The sequence below is a fragment of the Heterodontus francisci genome, chromosome 13 (genome assembly GCF_036365525.1).
Source record: "Heterodontus francisci isolate sHetFra1 chromosome 13, sHetFra1.hap1, whole genome shotgun sequence".
Taxonomy (NCBI): domain Eukaryota; kingdom Metazoa; phylum Chordata; class Chondrichthyes; order Heterodontiformes; family Heterodontidae; genus Heterodontus; species Heterodontus francisci.
The window spans coordinates 10,243,503-10,260,301 of NC_090383.1; the positions used below are offsets into that span (position 1 = coordinate 10,243,503).

The window sequence follows — 16,799 nt, forward strand, 5'->3', positions numbered from 1 at the left end:
TGGTGAATTTTCCATTTTGGAATTTACAATCAACAGGGACATTGCACTTTGTCAATGAAAGGTCTTTCTTTATATTTCAAACCTTTTTGCTCCCAGTCGTTGCAGATAATCTATTAGTGAAAGCAAAAAGTTTTAATTAATTTTCATACTCAAACTGAAATGTCAAATACCAAACAGGAATTTGAACCAGATCTCATTAACCATTGAATCATTTTGACCGGGGTGTAGACAACACATTTAAAATTATATACTGTCTTTCAAATATTGTTCCTCCACCCACCCCGCCCCCAACCACAAGTTTATAAAGGCACTCCACTGTTTTCAGAGCCAGTACAGAGAGGCACCGTAACCCTTGAACCTCAGCTGTAGATGTGATGGTGACCAGCTGCGTGACTAGAGTAGCAAAGATCACCAGACCAGAAACTGGTCGATGCTGGCGTTTATGCTCTACACAAGCCTCTTCCCACCCCTCTTCCTCTAACCAAATTGGCATATCCTTCTCTTCCTTTCTCCCTCATGTGCTTGTCTACCTTCCCCTGAAATGCATCTATGCCAGTCAACAACAACAACTTGTACTTAAATAGCGCCTTCAATGTAATAAAATGTCCCAAGGCACGCCACAAGAGCGTTATGAAGAAAAATTTGACACTGAGCTATATAAGGCGATATTAAGTCAGACGGCCAAATGCTTGGTCAAAGAAGTAGGTTTTAAGGTGCGTCTTGAAGGAGGAAAGTGAAGTAGAGAGGCAGAGAGGTGCAAGGAGGGAATTCCAGAGCTTGGGGCCGAAGCAGCTGAAGGTGGCCACCAATGGTGGAGTGATTAAAATCAGGGATGCACAAGAGGCCAGAATTAGATGACTGTAGATATCTCAGAGAGATGTGGGGCTGAAAGAGATTACACAGGTAGGGAGGGGGGAGGCCATGGAGGGATCTAAAAACAAGGATATTCCTTTTGAACAAATTCCATGTTCTAATTCTGTGGGTAAAGAAGTTTCTCTTGAGTTCCCCATTGGATTGTTTTCTGCTGCATGACATTACCTTGATTCAGCAATCTCAAAATTATGGCAGCAAATTATGATCCTCTACAGTGTGCAAATTGACAAATAAAAAGCCACTCACTCTTAGCCACCTCGAAGGACTCAAACTTCACAGGTTGAATGTAAGTAACCAAGTTGGACATTTCTTCTGTGGCATTGGCTTCACATCCAGCAGTCCCCTGCAATACAAGTGAGCAAAATGTTCTAAATATGCAAGTCCTACAGAGCACATTGCGTTTCAAGCCATGTAATATCAGTCCTCTGAATGAGTACAATTCTGAATATAGCTTGAAATCTAAAAGCATTTTCAGTCAGATGATGCACTAACGTTAAAGAAAGACTTGCATTTATATAGCGCTCCTCACATCCACAGGATGTCCCAAAGCACTTTACAGCCAATGAAGTACTTTTGAAGTGTAGTCATGGTTGTCGGAAACAGGCAGCCAATTTGCACACAGCATGCTCCCACAAATAGCAATGTGATAATGAACAGATAATCTAGTTTTGTGATATTTATTGAGGGATAAATATTGGCCAGGACACTGTGGATAACTCCCCTGCTCTACTTCAAAATAGTGGCATGGGAACTTTTCCATCCGCCTGAGAGGGCAGGCAGGGGCTCGGTTTAACGTCTTATCTGAAAGATGGCACCTCCAACAGTGCTGCACTCCCTCAGTACAGCACTGGAGCATCAGCTTTGATTTTTGTGCTCAAGTCTTGGAATGGGACTTGAACCACCACAGGTGGCACAGTGGCGCGCACCGCAGCCTCACAGCTCCAGGGGCCCGGGTTCGATTCTGGGTACTGCCTGTGCGGAGTTTGCAAGTTCTCCCTGTGACTGTGTGGGTTTTTGCAGGGTGCTCCGGTTTCCTCCCGCAGCCAAAGACTTGCAGGTGATAGGTAAATTGGCCGTTGTAAATTGCCCCTAGTGTAGGTAGGTGGTGGGGAATATGGGATTACTGTAGGGTTAGTATAAATGGGTGGTTGTTGGTCGGCACAGACTCGGTGAGCCAAAGGGCCTATTTCAGTGCTGTATCTCTAAATAAAATAAAATAAACCTTTGAATGATGCCCACTGAGCAACAGCTAACAGTCAATTAATTCCATTGTGTTTGATGTTCAGGTTCAGAACTGCACAACAAAGGTAAATATTGCTTGGTAGTCAAAGTGCATATTCTGAAAACTGTATAGGGATCTCAGCACAGTGCTTAAAAGGTTATGTAAATATTGGAGCAGTTCGACTTTTTATCTCAGTTTAATGATCTACCATTTTCTCACCAACTGTTGTCATTTTCAGTCATTAAAATGTTGCATTTCTTGAAGCTAATGATTATTCCTTCGGCATGTAATATAGTGGGCTGCTTCCACAAAACACATCCAAGAAAATTATGACTTTTTTCAACCAAATCTGCACTGCAACCATAATTGCGTCATCACAATTTAAAATGCATTTGTGGCATGTCTAGCATTTCATATTTGCAGTGCATTCAGCAAAATGTGAGATATTTATGTAAACTCTTGTTATAAATTACAGTACTATCAGTGTAAAGTATAAGTGAACCAGGGGGTAAAATAGGTAGATCTTCAGTATTAAAAGGACAAATACTTGCCTTCCACTGCTTGAATTAACTGTGTAGCTCAATCAAACTATTCATGAAAAAGTGTTTGCCAGATTTTTTTGTTTCAGGAAAGAGAAGTTACATTTTTGGCACTATGATATCTAATGCAGCCTTGGACACAGTTTACATTGTTGTGTCCTTCAGATGTAAACAAGCAAAAGAACACACAACAATGTTTCACAAACTCCAATGTTGATGTTATCCATTACAATCAACACTAAAAAAAACAACTTATCTGTTCTTTATCACACTGCTGTTTGTTGGAGCTTGGTGCTTCCTAGATTACAACTAGACTCAAAAGTACTTCATTGGCTATAAAGTGCTTTGGGGCGTGCGGTCATGATAGACACTATATAAATGCAAGTCTTTCTTTAACTGCACAAAATGGGTATTTAAAAAGTCAATGAATTTTCCCGAAATGCTTCACAGCAAATGAAGTACTTTCGAAGTGTAGTCACTGTTGTCAATCTATATCAATGACTTAGTTGAAGAAACAGAGAGTAATGTATCTAAGTTTGTTGATGATACAAAGGTAGGTGGAAAGGTAAGCTGTGGGAAGGACACAGAGAGGCTGCAAAGAGATTTCGACAGGTTAAGTGAGTGGGCAACAAGATGACAGATGGAGTATAATGTAGGGAAGTGGGAAGTTAAGCACTTTGGTCATAAGATTAGAAAAGCAGAATATTTTTTACAAGATGTGCAACTTGTAAGTGTCGATGTTCAAAGAGACTTGGGTATGCTTATACAAGGAATGCAGAAAGTTAACATGCAGGTACAACAAACAATTAGGAAGGCATATGGCATGTTGGCCTTTATTGCAAGGGGATTGGAGTATAGGAATAAGGAAGTATTGCTACAATTGTACAGGGTTTTGCTGAGACCACATCTGGAGTACTATGTGCAGTTTTGGCCTCCATATTAAAGGAAGGATATATTTGCATTGGAGGAGGTGCAGCGAAGGTTCACTAGATTGGTCTGTGGGATGAGGGGGTTGTCCTATGATGAGAGACTAAGTCAAGTGGGCCTTTATTCTCTGGAGTTTAGAAGAATGAGGGGTGATCTCATTGAAACATACAAGATTCTAAAGGGGCTGGATAGGGTAGGCACTGAGAGATTATTTCCATTGATCGGGGAATCTAAAACAGGGGGGCACAGTCTTATGATAAGGGGCCAATCATTTTGGACTGAGATGAGGAGAAATTACTTCACTCAAAGGGTTGTGAATCTTTAGAATTCTCTACCCCAGAGGGTTGTGGATGCTCCATCGTTGAATACATTTAAGGCTGTGATAGACAGATTTTGGGTGTCTCAGGATATCGAGGGGTACAGCAAGTGGGCGGGAAAGTGGAGCTGAATCCTAAGATCAGACAGTATTGTTTTGAATGGCGAAACAGGCTCAATGGGCCATATGGTCTACTCCTGCTCCTATTTCTTGTGTTGTCACATAGGGAAACATGGCAGCATACTTACACACAGCAAGGCTGCAGAAACTGCAATGAGATAAGCTTTTTTTTGTGATTTTTATTGAGGGATAAGTATTGTCTAGGGCACTGGAAGAATTCCCTTGCTGTTCTTCGAATAGTGCCATGGGATCTTTTACATCCACTTGAGGAGTCAGACAGGTCCTCGTTTAACGTCTCAACCGAAAGACGGAACCTCTGACAGTGCAGGACTCCCTCAGTAGTGCACTGAAGTGTCAGTCTAGATTATGTTCTAAAGTCTCTGGAGTGGTCCTTGAACCCTTGACTGTTGGACTCAGAGGTAAAAGGACTACTATTGGGCCAAGGCTGACAATACTAGTCATATTGGTCAATGCTAGTAGCTTCCAGAGAATGTTGGGCATTGGCTCAAACTGTGACTTTTAGCAACAAGTTCAACAGCTACCAGGTGGGAAGATGTTCTAACCACCAACCCAGATCACAACTCCAAATTGAACCTCTTTGACAATAAAGTCAATCCCAGTTTCTCATTTACCTTGTCGCCAAACTGAATTACTCAATTGTGTGGCCTACCTCATCCATAGAAGATTTCTTGGAATCTTCATCATCATCTTCTTCTTCTTCACTTTCTGCTTCTCCATCTCCTACAGAAAATTGATAAGAATTATCTGGGATGTTACTTGTAACCAAGGTCAATCAATACAGTGAAACATTAGCGCAAAAATAAGTAAGATTTTCAACATGTCGATGGGCCTTACAGTGGCTTCAATGCTCTGGGCTGGTGAGAGGAAAGTCAGTCAGAACTCCTGCTCCACATTATTATCTAGCAACCCCTGCCAGAACTGCTAATGTGTGAATGCCAGCTGAAGGATAGGACCAGATTCAGTAAAGACATCTTGCAGACTTGCCAGCATTCATTGTGAAAGCCACTGCAGCCAAGTTAGTGGAGGGCAACAAGTGCCATTGGAACTGTACACAAGCAAGAGTCAGTACCTTGATGAAAGGGTAGGGGGAGGACAGAAAATCGGTGGAGATGTTGAACAAGAAAACAATGTTTAGAAATTGTTGATTATGATTTACTATTTTTGAGTTGCAGAAATGAATGTTATCCATCAAGACTATTAATAAGAGGCTGTGAGGCCATACAGAATAGAGCATTAATTGCTTAAAAACTTAATAGTGTTAGAAAACATACAGCATTGGCTCACACATTCCCAGCCAACAGCTGGACATCTGCACGAGAAATGCAATGTTTATAGATGCTGGTTACTTTTCAGTTAAAATTTGCACCTGTGCTATGCTGCAATCACTTTGGAATCTTTCTTTGAGATTTCCAAATCCTTGCAGAAATATTAATTTTAGGGTGCCTGTTGCAATTCTTTTTCTGAGGAATGGTGTCCTAAAAACAGGTGTAACGCATGTTAATTCCGGAGTTCAGTGTCTCCCTCCCCCACTACCCCACAATCTGACTTCCAAACAAACTGAAGCCAAATGGATCAGGGTGCATTTTATAAACTTTAGGATGTAACAGGAAAATGGAACCTCTCACTCGTGGTCTCCCAATATTATTTTTTTTTTAAAAGATGCACTCCTGTATAAATGCACAGAGCTCTCTCTGAGGGGTCAGAGTGACATTCACAACCTGCTGTGACTGCACTTGGTTCTCTCCAGTGACCGGTCTCAGACAAGTAGTGCTGTCGAAATGCAGTCCAAGATGTGTTTAACAAAGCAGAAGGCAGTAGCTGTTTAAAAATAGCCCAATTCCCGACAATCTACCCATTCAACCATAAACAATAAAGCCAAGAAATGACTACTATCAATGCTAGCAGACAGATGCCTGAACCATTCATGCAATATTCCTCCATCTGCTATTTTAACAGAGGCATTAACCCCTCTCTCTTAAATTGCCTTATTTGAGAATGGAAGGATAATACCAGGGAAGCTAAAGCAACCCATTGAGTAATGACACATGACATCCCTGCACCAAGCACAAGCAGAAGCAGAGTACAGATAGAACATAGAACATAGAACATAGAAAAATACAGCACAGAACAGGCCCTTCGGCCCACGATGTTGTGCCGATCCTTTGTCCTCTGTCAAGGACAATTTAATCTATACCCCATCATTCTCCTTTATCCATATACCTATCTAAAAGCCGTTTGAAAGTCCCTAAAGTTTCTGACTCAACAACTTCCCCAGGCAAGGCATTCCATGCCCCGACCACTCTCTGGGTAAAGAACCTTCCCCTGACATCCCCCTTATATCTCCCACCCTTCACCTTAAATTTATGACCCCTTGTAACGCTTTGCTCCACCCGGGGAAAAAGTTTCTGACTGTCTACCCTATCTATTCCCCTGATCATCTTATAAACCTCTATCATGTCACCCCTCATCCTTCTCCGTTCTAATGAGAAGAGGCCTAGAATGTTCAGCCTTTCCTCGTAAGACTTATTCTCCATTCCAGGCAACATCCTGGTAAATCTCCTCTGCACCCTCTCCAAGGCTTCCACATCCTTCCTAAAATGAGGCGACCAGAACTGCACACAGTACTCCAAATGAGGCCTTACCAAGGTCCTGTACAGCTGCATCATCACCTCACGGCTCTTAAATTCAATCCCTCTGCTAATGAACGCTAACACCCCATATGCCTTCTTCACAGCCCTATCCACTTGAGTTGCAACTTTCAACGATCTATGCACATAGACCCCAAGGTCTCTCTGCTCCTCCACATGCCCAAGAACCCTACCGTTAACCCAGTATTTTGCATTCGTGTTTGTCCTTCCAAAATGGACGACCTCACACTTTTCAGGGTTAAACTCCATCTGCCACTTTTCAGCCCAGCACTGCAACCTATCCAAGTCCCTTTGCAGACGACAATAGCCCTCCTCGGTATCCACAACTCCACCAACCTTTGTATCATCTGCAAATTTACTGACCCACCCTTCGACTTCCTCATCCAAGTCGTTAATAAAAATCACAAACAGGAGAGGACCCAGAACTGATCCCTGTGGCACGCCACTGGTAACTGGGCTCCAGGCTGAGTATTTACCATCTAAGACCACTCTCTGCCTTCTATCAGTTAGCCAATTCTTAATCCAACTGGCCACATTCCCCACTATCCCATGCCTCCTGACTTTCTCCATAAGTCTACCATGGGGGACCTTATCAAATGCCTTACTAAAATCCATGTACACCACATCCACTGGTTTACCCTCATCCACTTGCTTGGTCACCTGCTCAAAGAATTCAATCAGGCTTGTGAGGCAAGACCTACCCCTCACAAAACCGTGCTGACTGTCCCGAATCAAGCAGTGTCTTTCCAGATGCTCAGAAATCCTATCCCTCAGCACCTTTTCCATCAACTTGCCTACCACCGAAGTAAGACTAACTGGCCTGTAATTCCCAGGGTTGTTCCTATTCCCTTTCTTGAACAGGGGCACAACATTTGCCACCCTCCAATCACCTGGTACCACCCCCGTCAACAGAGAAGATGAAAAGATCATTGCCAGCGGCTCTGCAATTTCATCCCTTGCTTCCCATAACATCCTTGGATATACCCCGTCAGGCCCGGGAGACTTGTCTATCTTCAAGTTATTCAAAAACCCCAACACATCTTCCCTCCTAACGAGCACTTCCTCGAGCTTACCAGTCTGTTTCACACCGTCCTCTTCAGTAATACACCCCTTCTCATTCGTAAATACCGAAGAGAAGTACTCATTCAAAACCTCACTTATCTCTTCCGGCTCAACACACAGTCTCCCGCTATTGTCCTTGACCGGACCTACGGTCCCCCTAGTCATCCTCATATTTCTGACATACGCGTAAAAGGCCTTGGGGTTTTCTTTTATCCTACCCGCCAAGCATTTTTCATGCCCTCTCTTAGCTCTCCTAATCCCTTTCTTCAGATCCTTCCTGGCCATCTTGTATCCCTCCAGAGCTATGCCTGTGCCCTTTTTCCTCAACCTTATATACGCATCCTTCTTCTTCCTAACAAGACTCTCAACCTCTCTTGTCAACCACGGTTCCCTCACATGACCATCCCTTCCCTGTCTGACAGGGACATGCTTATCAATGGCCCCTACTATCTGCTCCTTGAAAAAGTTCCACATTTCGACCGTGCCCTTCCCTGCCAGCATATGCTCCCAACTTATGCTCCTCAGTTCCTGCCTGACAGCATCATATCTACCCTTCCCCCAATTGTAAACCTTGCCCTGTTGCACATACCTATCCCTCTCCATTACCACAGTGAATGCTACAGAATTGTGATCACTATCTCCAAAGTGCTCGCCCACCAACAGCTCTATCACTTGCCCTGGTTCATTACCTAGTACCAAATCCAATATTGCCTCCCCTCTGGTCGGGCAGTCTACATACTGAGTCACAAAGATCATCCAACAGCCAGAATGATCAACACCACAGGTAGGATTTTCCATTTAGGGTTGGGACTCTGACGTTGGAATCAAATTCGGGTTCTGACCCTGTACCGCATTAGCTGACATGATTTTGGAAGGATTGGTTAATTAAAGGCCAGCAGGCATGCTCAGTGTCCAATTACGGATGGCGGGTGGGTTCTTGAAGCTGGAAGGGCAGTTGGAGACCCTCCAGCACTGAAGAAGCTGCAGCCAGCTGTCGCAGTTAAAGGGGAAGAGAGGGCGCCTCCAATCTTGAGCTGCCCTTTCAACGCCTTTTACAAAACTGAAGAAAAGAAATGGTCACAGTTGCCGGACCACCATTGTGAAGGGGAAATCCCTCCAAGTGCACAGCTATGGCCAGGTAGGCTGCAGGGAAGTGGCCTCAAAGTGATCCTGGAGCGCTGGCCACCTGGTTTGCTGCCAGGAGGTCACCTCCAAGTATCTTCCAGTCACTCGGGGCCTGCTGGCTGACTGGAAAATCCCAGTCGACCTCTGATCAATGGCCTGAATTGGTCTCTTAATTGAGTTAATAAGCTGCTTGCAGGTGGGAAGCTGCTCCATGCCCAAGCTGACCTCCAGACAAATGGCCAGGAGTTGGGACCATGTCAGGGAACTGGCACGCTGGCTGGTGTCAGGAAATTCCTTGCCTGCCTGCGCTCCCATATTGGCACTAAAATCCTGCCCCTCATGTCTGGACTGATTGGGTGTAACTTTACAGTGCAACACCTAGTCAAAGATTTCCAGAATAATTATCATCTACTGCAAGCTCCATAATTTAGCCAGTCCTCTGTCAGCACCTCATTGCACAGGATGACAAAGTAAAGACAGAGTAAGAGAGTTAATGGTCAATGAGCTCCCAACAAGGAACACTGCTGCACCAGGCACAGGTTGCAGAGACCATTCAAGAAGAGCAAGGCCATTTCTTAAAGAGGCAAAGCGCATCAATCAAGTAACAAGTGCCAAACAACAGGTCCCACCTTGGATACTAGGTCTTTCAAATACTATCTTATGCAGGATTCCCTTCTATATTGCACTTCCGATGTTGCCATATCACTTATCCTTTCTGATTTACTGGAGGAGGGAGTAAGAGGGCAGGCTTGCTGCTGGGTTTGACCAATATCCTGCTGGAATCCTGCTGGTAAATGCTGTGCCGTTTATCCTTTGCAGGAGCTTGTAGCTTCTGACCTGTCAGATCATATCTTCTCACTAAGTCATGCTTTCCATTGCTGCCTCGTGTGCTAGACTGATTCCGAGTTGCAGTTTACAGTTGATTTAGAGGATAACTGATATGCCCTTTTGTAACGTCAGAAACCGCTCCCCCCACCTCCCCTCCCCCCTCCCCTCCCCCCCTCCCCGCCGTCTCAAACAGTGCAGCAGAGAATGCTCATGTTTTTCCCACAGACTGAAACAGAAAATCGCCATGGAAACCAGGTGTAAACTCATCCAGATGTTTTAAATCACTCATAATGAATCCCCAGTCAGTGCCCCAACAACAATTTCTAATGAATTAGCCACAACTCCAAGGAAAGTTAGCCAGTGAGATTACCAAGGGCCCACACATGAATAGCAGCCACTTAGTCATAAATATTTAACATCTTTGTGTTAGATTCCTAACTCTGCTACTTTAACAGAAGAATTAATCCATTTGAAAGAAACAAGTTAGTACCTATGGCACCCAATGAATTGTAGCTCAGTACAAAGTCAGGGGCTTCAGGAGTAGAGTGGGCGAGAAAACTGGCAAGACAAATAGGAAAATCAGTCCAAATCCCCCTGAGCTTGATAGATTTTTGTTAAGGGTACGCATGGTTACAGAACCAAGGTGGGTGGATGGAGTTAAGATCAGCTCTGCCATAATCTAGTTGAATGACAGAACAGGCTCGACGGGCTGAGTGGTCTACTCCTGATCCTATGGCCAGAAGTTTAGGTTGGGGCAAAGGCCCTGCCCATCGGCTTAAAAGTCAGGGGTGAGCCCGCCTCCGTTGGGCCTGTGAGCCACTCAGAAATTTTACATGGACCAGGCCCTCAACTGGCCGCAGGCGGGACTCCTGCCCCTCTGAGACAGGAAGTCCCGCCTCCAAGAGCTGCCGGCCAATCAGCGGGCCGACAGCTCCTCAGTCCCAGCAGCACCACCAGGAGCGGTGGCCACTGCTGGGACTGCACTCAGCTTCAGGAGGATCACGGACACCTGCGCCGAAAATGGTAAGTGGGATTTCGGGCCTCGCCGGGGACAATCAGCTGGGTCCCGGCGAGGGGGGTGGGGGTTGATCAGGGGGATAGGGGAAGGTGCACCAACAGGAGCAGCAGAAGCTGCTGGGTGGGCCCTCCATGGGTCACAGGGTGCCCGATCAGGGGAGCCCCACCTCAGGCCCACAAGGAGGTCACCAGCTATTACTGGGCAGCCCCCACAGTTGACGAAGTACCCGTCCGTCGCTGTTTGACACCTCCCCCCGCTGCTTGTAAAATTGCAGCCTGGGTGGGAAGGTGATGGGAATGGCACCCCACGCCTCCCACACAATTTTATGCCCCCATCCATCTCCAGTCTGCTCCTGTGGGTAACATAAAATTCCAGCCTCTGTTCCTATTACTATAGTCCTCTACTGAAGTACTGTTATTAACCATCCCTGGAATATGCACATCTACTAGGATGCATGTTTTTTGCATTGAACAACATTCCATTGTAATGATTTAACTATTTACTCCAGTGACACTTCTACTGGTTGGGCACAAGATAAATCAATCTGTCCAAGAGCTATACAATACATTGAAAACGATTGCAAATACTCTGACCTATTGATTTTCTGCCACTCGCTTTCTGCTCAGCCACCTCCTTCCCTATTTTTTCCACAGGTTTATCTGATCCATCTACACTGGATTGTTGGGTTACATCAGGTTCCTCAGGGTTGGATGAGGCTGTTGTGCAGATAATAATAAATAGTTAAGATTTTGCATATATATATATTTACAAAATACATAACTTTTAATTTTAGTTTTTCCCACAAGAACTGAACAAACTGTAGGGTACAAATTGTTATGCAATCTCACACAGTGTTGTACATAAAGTTGTCAGAGACTGAAATAGAAGCTGTTGGATATTAAATCACCAATAATCTGATTCACATGAGCAAGATTCAGTAGTTTTTAAACAACTGTCGAAGCTCAGTTGCAGAACTCTCCACCTCAAATATGGCTTTTGAAATAATCGTGCCTGGATGCTCAACATCTTTGCATGAGACTCTTCCATCTGTTCGTTTAACAGAAGCATTAATCATTTTAAATTAAGAAGGTCAATACCATAATAAAATAGCAACGCCTTTTCACATGAATCATTTAGTGTCGTGCCGTGGTACTCTTCCCAAGAGCAGGTCCACGGCTCATTTTCTCCACCCAGGAGAGATGAGCATGACTAGGGAAGAGGGTACATGAGGTGGTTTCGAGTCATTTAGTATTTGTGTGTAAATATAAAAAAAACTCTTTCCAAAGCACTTGGAGATTTGATAGAGGTGTACAAGATTATGACAGGTTTAAATAAGGTAGATAAAGAAAAGCTGTTCCCATTAGTTGATGGCACAAGGACTAGGAGACACAGATTCGGGCAAGAGGATCTTCTTTACATAGCGAGTGGTAATGACCTGGAACTCGCTGCCCACAAGGTAGAAGCAGAGATGATGAATGATTTTGAAAGGAAATTGTCTGGGCACTTGAGGGAAATAAACTTGTAGGGCTACAGGGAGAGAGCTGAGGAATGGGACTGACTGGATTAATTTAGAGAGAGCCAGCATGGACTTTGATGGGCTGAATGATCTTCTTCCATGCCATAGTGACTCTATGACACTTGGGATTGAAGGTACTCTATCACTGTACCTATGTAAATAATTTTGATGTTATCTAATTTTTTTGTACCTTTACTTTTAGCTTACGAGACTTATCTTTGGAAACAAAGGGGATGTTGTGTGATTGCCTTTAAGAGTGATGTCCCTTTAAGATCTTAGTATGCTAATGAGCCAAGTACCAGGATGTATTCATGTGACTACATGTCAGTCTCACTCTGCTACTGTAACACCTAGAGGCAAGTCATGTAAATATTTCGCTCTGCACTGTATATACTTGTTAGCTGTTATAAACCTGTTTGAGATCAACAACCTGGACTTCACGCATCTCATATGTTGCATCAGACAATATAAAAAGCTTCTCATTACACATCTTTGAAATGCCCATATTTGTGACAACGACTTGATGACAAATGTGAAACGCAGACATATAAGGCTGAGATTAAATAGAAATTATTGTCCCCTGGTGGCTGGAAAGAAACTGTAGCTTATAATGAAGAGAGGACATCCTATTATGACCTGGAGATGTCCTGGGGTAGGCACAGATAGAAAGGTTGATCAGAATGGCTGCCTTGTGTGTCTAGTTTGAAACAGCTCATGTAATTGCAAAACACAAGTGGAAGAAAAATTGGAGAAAGATATTGTTCGATAGATTGAATGTCCAAATTTACCAGAGAAGCAAAATACATTGTGCTGAAACAAGCACCAACATTCAACATTCTATATCACTATGAAAGCTCTGAGGGATTGAATACCATGCGCTTGGGGATGCAGGACAAACTGTCTGAGGTTAAACCAGCAGTGAAGTGCCCAATCAGGCAAAAGGCGAAAGGTTAGAGGGGCATTCATATCTGCCCGAGAGCTCGTTATAAACAGCATTGTAAACAAGGTCACTATGTGTGTATTGTGCCTTCTTCAGTCACTTAGCACTTTGCTGCTCATCAGTTGCTGCTATCCATCACATCCATAAGGATCAATTATTATTTGTAGTCACAAACCCTGAATAGAGATCCACTGAATTCCCAAACTTCTCTTCAATCAATTGCATCTAAAACACTGCCAACTTGCCTACCTGTCCACATAGATCAAGCAGAGTGTGCACATCCATCCAGAAAATAGGATCAGCTAGTGCTTGGGGTAAGCTGCAATGATGAATCATGCTGGTTTAGTTCAGGTGGTATAGCATATAGGGAAGGAACAATAAAGTGAATGTCTGACAGTGCTACAGGGGTTGGAGATGCAGCTTAGTTAATTCAAACAAAACCTTTAATAAAGCTGTTCTCCGGGTTTGTAATTAAGATCATGATTAGTTATCAACACATACAGAAACTGATGCTTAGCATGTACTTAAAAATAGAAAGATCCCAATTTTAGCAATGGTTCCAGCATTATGGAAAAGCATATAGTTAATGGGTCATTTTGCACACTTTTGATAGCGACAGTCAGCTATAATGTATATCAATAGTAATAATTTTAAACAAGATTTATTTGTACAAAGGAACAAACTGTTCCTCACAGAAACCATCAGTTTGATCATTGGAAAACCAATGATGACAGAACATCCTCCATCATGCCACTGTGACAGAAGTGAGGATCTAACCCGTTTCAAGTTATGACATTCCTTGAATGTAACTTGCAATGCAGCTAGGGCACTAGCATTTATTGAACTGAAACCATGGCTTGTGCTGCTGTCAAGTTTTCTTTACTTGTGTTAGTTTGAAGCCTGTAGGCAAGGCAAAAAAGACACATCTGTCTGGAAGTATTACCAAGTAATGACACATTTAAAATAAAAACAAGAAATGCTGGAACCACTCAGCAGGACTGGCAGCATCTGTGAAAAGAGAAGCAGAGTTAACGTTTCGGGTCAGTGACCCTTCTTCGGAACTGACAAATATTAGAAAAGTCACAGGTTATAAGCAAGTGAGGTGAGGGTGGGGCAAGAGATAACAAAGGAGAATTGGACAAGGCCACATAGCTGACCAAAAGGTCATGGAGCAAAGGCAAACAATATGTTAATGGTGCGTTGAAAGACAAAGCATTAGTACAGATTAGGTGTTAACGGACTGAATATTGAACAGCAGCAAGTGCAAACCTGAAAAAAAAACAGTGGGTAAGCAAACTGAACAAACTAAGATGAAATGAAATAAATGCAAAAAAAAATTGAAAAAAACGTAAAAAAGAAAAAAAAACTAACAATGAAAGTAAAATGGGGGGCTGTCATGCTTTGAAATTATTGAACTCAATGTTCAGTCCAGCAGGCTGTAGTGTGCCTAATCAGTAGATGAGATGCTGTTCCTCGAGCTTGCGTTGATGTTCACTGGAACACTGCAGCAATCCCAGGACAGAGATGTCCTGCTCAGTCCGCAAGCAGGACCCTGAGCTTCCGGTTGCTTGCCATTTCAACACTCCCCTCTGCTCTCATGCTCACATCTCTGTCCTGGGATTGCTGGGCTACGGGGCTACGGGGATCGAGCCAGGGAGTGTCACTGACTGCATAGCTCTGTGGAGAGCTAGCATGGGCTCAATGGACAGAATGGCCTCCTTCTGTGCCGTAAGTAAATGAATCTTTGACTTTTTTTCCCCCTCTCTGTCTGTCCTTCTCTCTATCTCCCTCCCCTCCCTCTCTCTGTCTCCCTCTCTTTTCTCTCTCTGTATCTCTCCCCCTTCTCTCTCCACCTCCGTGTCTCTAGTGTTCCCCGCTCCCTGCTCAGTCTTCCTGGCTCCCCTCTCTCTCTGTTCCCCCCCTCTCTCTCCTCCTCTCTCCCTCTCTGTCCCCCTCTCTCTCTATCCCCCTTTCTCTCTCACTCTCTCTCTGCCCCTCTCTCTCTCTGAGCCCTTTACTCACTCTCTCTCTTTGCTCCCCCCTTTCCCTGTCTGTTCCTTCCTCTCCCTCTGTCTCTCCCCGCTCTCTCTCACACAGTTGCAGAGAGTGGAACGTTCAGCAGATGGTTGGTCAGTTCTTTTAAGAAAGATCACTGTCAGTTTCAAAGCTGACAGCTGCTGACATCAACAACAGCTGTTTCCCAACAGAGTTGGGGTTTTCCGGTGGGCTTTTTAACAAAAAAGTCTGAACCCTCCGGAAAGCCACGAGTCTGTTGGGAAATGGCTGTTCCCAATGTCAGCAGTTGTCAGCTTTGAAACTGACAGTGCAATAGTTTAAAAGCCGGTTTAGAGTCATAGAGTCATAGATTTTTACAGCACAGAAACGGGCCCTTCGGCCCAACGAGCCTATGCCGACCATCAAGCACCTGTCCTAACTAATCCCATTTCCCTGCACTTGACCCGTAGCCTTGTATGCTATGGCATTTCAAGTGCTCATCTAAATATTTCTTGAATGTCGTGAGTGTTCCTGCCTCTACAACTCCTTCAGGCAGTGTGTTCCAGATTCCAACCACCCTCTGGGTGAAAAAATTCCTCCTCAATTCCACTCTAAACCTCCTGCCCTTTACCTTAAATCTATGCCCCCTAGTTATTGACCTCTCCGCTAAGGGAAAAAGTTTCTTCCTATCTATCCTATCAATGCCCCTCAGAATTTTGTATACCTCAATCAGGTCCCCCCTCAGCCTTCTCCGCTCCGAGGAAAACAACCCCAGCCTATCTAGTCGGTCTTCATAGCTGAAATGCCCCAGCCCAGGCAACATCCTGCTGAATCTCCTCTGCACCCTCTCCATTGCAATCACATCCTTCCTATAGTGTGGCGACCAGAACTGTACACAGTACTCCAACTGTGGCCTAACCAGCGTTTTATACAGCTCCATCATAACGCCCCTACTCTTATATTCTATGCCTCGGTTAATACAGGCAAGTATCCCGTAAGCCTTCCTAACCACCTTATCTACCTGTGCTGCTGCCTTCAGTGATCTATGGACAAGCACCCCAAGGTCCCTCTGACCCTCTGTACTCCCTAGGGTCCTACCATCCATTGTATAATCCATTGCTTTGTGAGACCTCCCTGAGTGCATCACCTCACACTTCTCAGGATTAAACTCCATTTGCGACTGCTCCTCCCATCTTACCAGCCCATCTATATCGTCCTGTAATCTAAGGCTATCCTCCTCACTATTTACGACACCACCAATTTTTGTGTCATCAGCAAACTTACTGATCATACCTCTTATATTCACGTCTAACTCATTAATGTACATTACAAACAGCAGGGGTCCTAACACCGATCCCTGCGGTACACCACTGGTCACAGGCTTTCACTCGCAGAAACATGCCTCTACCATCATTGGTCTGACAATGGAAATTTCACATCTCCAGTCACGGTGAGGATGAGGAACAGCCCTGGGAACAGTTTACATCTGCAGGCCGGATGGAAACGTTTGGTGGGTTGGATGCTGGCCCATGGGCTGTATGTTAGACAACCCTGATTTATGTCCTCTGACAGGATCTGCAGAAATCATTGTGAATGAGGTCAGCCCACAATGGAACAGATATACGGTGAAATTTCTCTTTACAAAAAGC

At 44.3% G+C, this 16,799-nt stretch overlaps 1 protein-coding gene across 8 annotated transcripts in view; it reads right to left on the reverse strand.

Annotated features, from left to right (window-relative positions):
• plcb1 (phospholipase C beta 1) overlaps positions 1 to 16,799 on the reverse strand; it is a 751,229-nt gene that overhangs the window by 142,246 nt on the left and 592,184 nt on the right. For 7 of the 8 annotated variants that reach the window (XM_068044354.1, XM_068044358.1, XM_068044361.1 and 4 more), the window contains 3 exons: positions 11,293 to 11,415; positions 4,668 to 4,738; positions 1,120 to 1,216 (listed from right to left, as the gene is read on the reverse strand). In XM_068044354.1, coding sequence (XP_067900455.1) covers positions 1,120 to 1,216; positions 4,668 to 4,738; positions 11,293 to 11,415 — 291 coding nt within the window. The remainder of the gene's footprint in view (positions 1 to 1,119; positions 1,217 to 4,667; positions 4,739 to 11,292; positions 11,416 to 16,799) is intronic. The other variant, XM_068044355.1, reaches the window with a different exon arrangement.